At 34.1% G+C, this 4,199-nt stretch overlaps 1 protein-coding gene across 1 annotated transcript; it reads left to right on the top strand.

The window, feature by feature from the left end:
* Positions 1 to 992: 992 nt before the first annotated feature.
* Positions 993 to 3,245, top strand: LOC143054105 (uncharacterized). The gene has a single exon (XM_076227002.1). It carries the CDS (start codon positions 999 to 1,001, stop codon positions 2,943 to 2,945), a length of 1,947 nt encoding a protein of 648 aa, XP_076083117.1. The 5' UTR covers positions 993 to 998; the 3' UTR covers positions 2,946 to 3,245.
* The last annotated feature ends 954 nt before the right edge of the window (positions 3,246 to 4,199 follow it).

Raw genomic sequence — 4,199 nt, forward strand, 5'->3', positions numbered from 1 at the left:
TGAAATATGAATGATCCTTCCTTGCTCTAGATATACGCCGTCATACTAAGTCGACCTTTTAACATACCAATTCACAAGGCAACATCGTATTAATATCAAAAGTTTTTCTACGGTCCAATCAATCTCTAACACTGTGTGCTTGTGGGAGGAGTAGATGAAAATCGAAGACTACATTCAAACTAGAACCACCAAATTGCAGTAACTGTAAGAACACAATCTCTATCCATTAACGAGATTATATAGTTCACAGATTTAGTATTGAAGTATACATAGCAAACTATACATAAAAGGTTTAAAACAATTTAAAACAACGAGTCAGAATTAGTCCTCTACCAGTTTTTGATAGAACGATGACTTAGATGAGTTGTCGATTGTACTTTTGAAATTAATTCTCTTGAGAAGATCGCTAATTTGTTTTGCAATATTCTTACATTATGTTTTTAAGTAAATTACAAGAAGCATTGTTTTTAAACATATTTATTCGTCATCATCACACATTGATTTTTCATAATACAAAACACACTGTACTAATATAATTCAGAAACATGCTGCATCTAGCTTATATTTATATGTTTCCTCACAGTAATAACTCCGATTTAAAACTTTCATAAACATAGCATGGTATGTTACAAAGACATGGAACAGGAATGAATTAAATAATTACATTACAAAGAAAGATGGAAAATATAATTTAAAAAATTTGAGAACCATGAGAATGATAAAGAAAATCCAACGAAAAACATAACCCACTTAAAGATGTTAAATACACACAAATCATTTGCAAATGTACAGATGAAATGCAGCATTGACAAAATAGAAATTATAACTTGTAAATCTCCTTTAAAGAAGTTTTTGTACTTTAAATAAGTTTGCCGATGGTATATTTTTAAATACTGTTTATTTAATCTACCTTTTGCAACAAGGTAAATACATCAAGTCAATAACTATAAATACACGCACACAAGGAAGTATATTAACGGTCAAAGTTTATTTTAATAATGGCGACACCCACTAAGGATATTGAACATTTTGATGATTTGTTAACTTGCACGATTTGTTTGGAAACTTTCAAAGTTCCGAAGTACCTACCATGTCTTCATACCTTCTGTGAATCGTGTATTAATACCTACATTGTGTCTTCTGTAGGAAAGGGAAAGATTACAGAAGGATTTACATGTCCTGTGTGTCGAAAAATGGTATCAGCAGTAGCAACATTAGAAAGGCCAGAATTATGGGCGACCACGTTGCCTACAAATCATTTTGTAACATCAATGTTAGATAAACGAGCAATACAAAAGGCAGAGAAAATGTGCGATTCGTGTCAGTTTAACGAAGAAAGTAAAAAAGCTAAATCTTGGTGTCCGATTTGTGAGGAGGCTTTCTGTGACCAATGTGAGAAATATCACAAAACTTTTAAGATGTTAGCAAGGCATAAACTTTTCAGTATTCAAGAAATGCAGTCCGGTGATACACATTTCGAAATATGTGAGGTACAAAGCTGTGACGAGCATCCAGGAAAGATCATAGAATTTTATTGTTTGGATCATTCTCAACCTTGTTGTACGTCGTGCGCTACACTTTCACACCGTAAATGTGAAAATGTTACTTCAATCCAAAAAGCCGCTTCCGGTATCAAAGAATCAACGAAAGCGTCTGGTTTATCACAAAAATTAAGAGAGCACGTGATTCAGTTAGGTAAAATTATTGATGATCGAAATAAGAATTTAGCTGATGTTGAGAATTCAACAGAAGAGATTAAGACAAGAGTGACTGATATAAAAACTGAAATTTTAAAGCATTTAGATCGAATAGAAGAAACCCTGATAGCCGAGTTGACATCAAACAAGAAGCATGTCGGAATAGAATTAAAAGACGAAGTAGGCATGCTTTCGTCTTATAGTAGCGCTGTTAAAAAATGGAAAACAGTGATAGACAGTGTTCTAGAACATGGGTCCGAGGAGCAATGCCTGATGGAAATTAATAAAATCGAACCTAAAATCTCAGAACTTGAACAAGAAATTGAAGATTTGGTGAAAAATATAAAGAGTGTAAAAGTTGTTTTTAGTCCTTCCTCACCTATTACAGATTTTATCAGGAATACCAAGAGTTTTGGAAACATTAAAATTGATAAATCCTCTGTTAGTTCTTTAAGTTGTAACCTTGAGATAGACAAAGTCGACTTTCGCACTGGAAGTATTAACATTCTACAAGTTATCGACGTGTGTAATGGTGCCGGATCAACGTCTGGAATATTTGTACAAAATCTTCTACTTTTTACAGTTTTACAGAAAAACAAAGTAGTGAAGTATAATAATGACGGACAAAGTTTGCTATCAGAATTGGCACTTCCAGGTCCACCGGCGGACATTGCTGTTGTGACACAATTCAAAGTTGCAGTATCGTCTCCTGGGCAAGTAGTATGTGTAGTAGATAGTAATAAGATGACATTGTTACAAACCTTGAATTTACCAGGTATACCAGTGTATGGGTTATGCTTTGTGAATAAAGAACTATTTATTACTTGTCATGGTTCCACACTTACATGGATAAACCTTTCATCAGGACAACAAGTAAAACAAAGAACTACCAGTGGGGAATCGTACTTTGTGTTATCATTATCACAGACGGATTATGTGTATGCTGATAGTCCAACTTCAGTCGATTATGTAGTCGGCAACACGAAAAAATTTACTTATACAAACTCTGATTTTTTTAACCCTAGAGGGCTAGGAATAGACTGTATGGGCAATTTATACATAGCAGCATATATGTCTAGCAACATCCACCAAATAACGAACGAAGGAGAATTTATAAGAATAATTTCGGCTTTAGCCGTAGGAATTGAGTATCCTTTGACAATACGTTTTGCACCTGGAAGCAACAAATTTATCGTCACATGCACTAGTTCTGGAAAAGCAGCATTATGTGAAATTGTTAGCAAGTAATTTTTGCTCGAAGACAAACTATCACATTTGCCGATATAGCATGTCAATGGCGTAACAGAGGTTCGGTTCTTCAATTAATAATGGACAGTTCGTTTGCAACGATCATAAATGTTTGAGTTCTGGTAAAAAAAACAGTATGTGATTATGTTTAAAAATAATATAGATTAAAAATTCTTTTTTGTTCAACTTATCACCCTTAGTACCAAACGTGTATCATATATGTGATTTATCAATTAAACGATTCAAACATATAGTTTATGTAGTTTAATGGGAACAGTCAACTATTCATTTACATTAAGAAGCGACAATAATAAAACACTTTACGATCGTTTATGATAATCAGATATTTACCTGAAGTGTCTTGTGTAACACTGTGGGTAAATTTTAATGTTTGTTAAAGATTAAAAGAGCTGTTTCCTATAGATATCATTTGATTATTTTTGACCTTGAATAGTCGTATTCCCACATTGCCATTTCTTCATACCCATTTTAGGGGCGTCGGTTGACGAGTAGACTAAGTTGTACATCCACTGTATTGATAGCATGTCAGCACTGAGGTTGTGAGTTAGTAACCGATAGTGTCAGATACGTTCGACTTCCATCTTAATTGACTAGGATTGTCAGTCTTCCTCCCGACCGTCGACGTTTCTCCCTGCACATTTTAGCTTCTTCCACCTCTGTTTCACTAGTATGTTAGCACTAAGGTTGTGTGTACAAAATCGCACGTGTCATGTGCGTAAAGCTTCAAACTTAATTGACTAGGATTGCTCATTTTCTACCGATAGTCGATGGTTCTCTCCGCTCACTTTGCTTTTGCTCCGCCAAAAGAAAAAGAGGGACGAATGATACCAGATGGACGGCTAAACTCATAAATAAAAATTATACCGACAGCGCCAAGGTTACCTATCTTTTCCAAGGGTATTTCTTAACAAAATTTGGTAAAATGAAATGAAAATGAAATGAAAATAATTGTAGTTGTTTCCAAACATTTGTCTTTACCTTTTTCTTATTTTAAAATTACTCTACCCTTTAAAAAAGTGTTGTGGCAATTTTCCGAAAAACACCCCGAAAATTGACTACTGTTTAATCCCTAAACATTGTGACTTTCTCATTTTTAAATGAAAGTGGTTAACGAATGATTTATTTTGACATCACTTAGGCTTCTGTTAGTAAATAGTCTATCAGTTTTGGGTAGAACGGTTATTCAGATGTGTTGTTGATCGTCGTTAATTCGGTCTGTTTAGAAGACCAATA

The sequence above is a fragment of the Mytilus galloprovincialis genome, chromosome 12 (genome assembly GCF_965363235.1).
Source record: "Mytilus galloprovincialis chromosome 12, xbMytGall1.hap1.1, whole genome shotgun sequence".
Classification (NCBI taxonomy): domain Eukaryota; kingdom Metazoa; phylum Mollusca; class Bivalvia; order Mytilida; family Mytilidae; genus Mytilus; species Mytilus galloprovincialis.

Bases quoted from the DNA above. Each gene is read 5' to 3' on its own strand.
- LOC143054105 (XM_076227002.1), top strand. From the start codon at position 999: ATGGCGACACCCACTAAGGATATTGAACATTTTGATGATTTGTTAACT.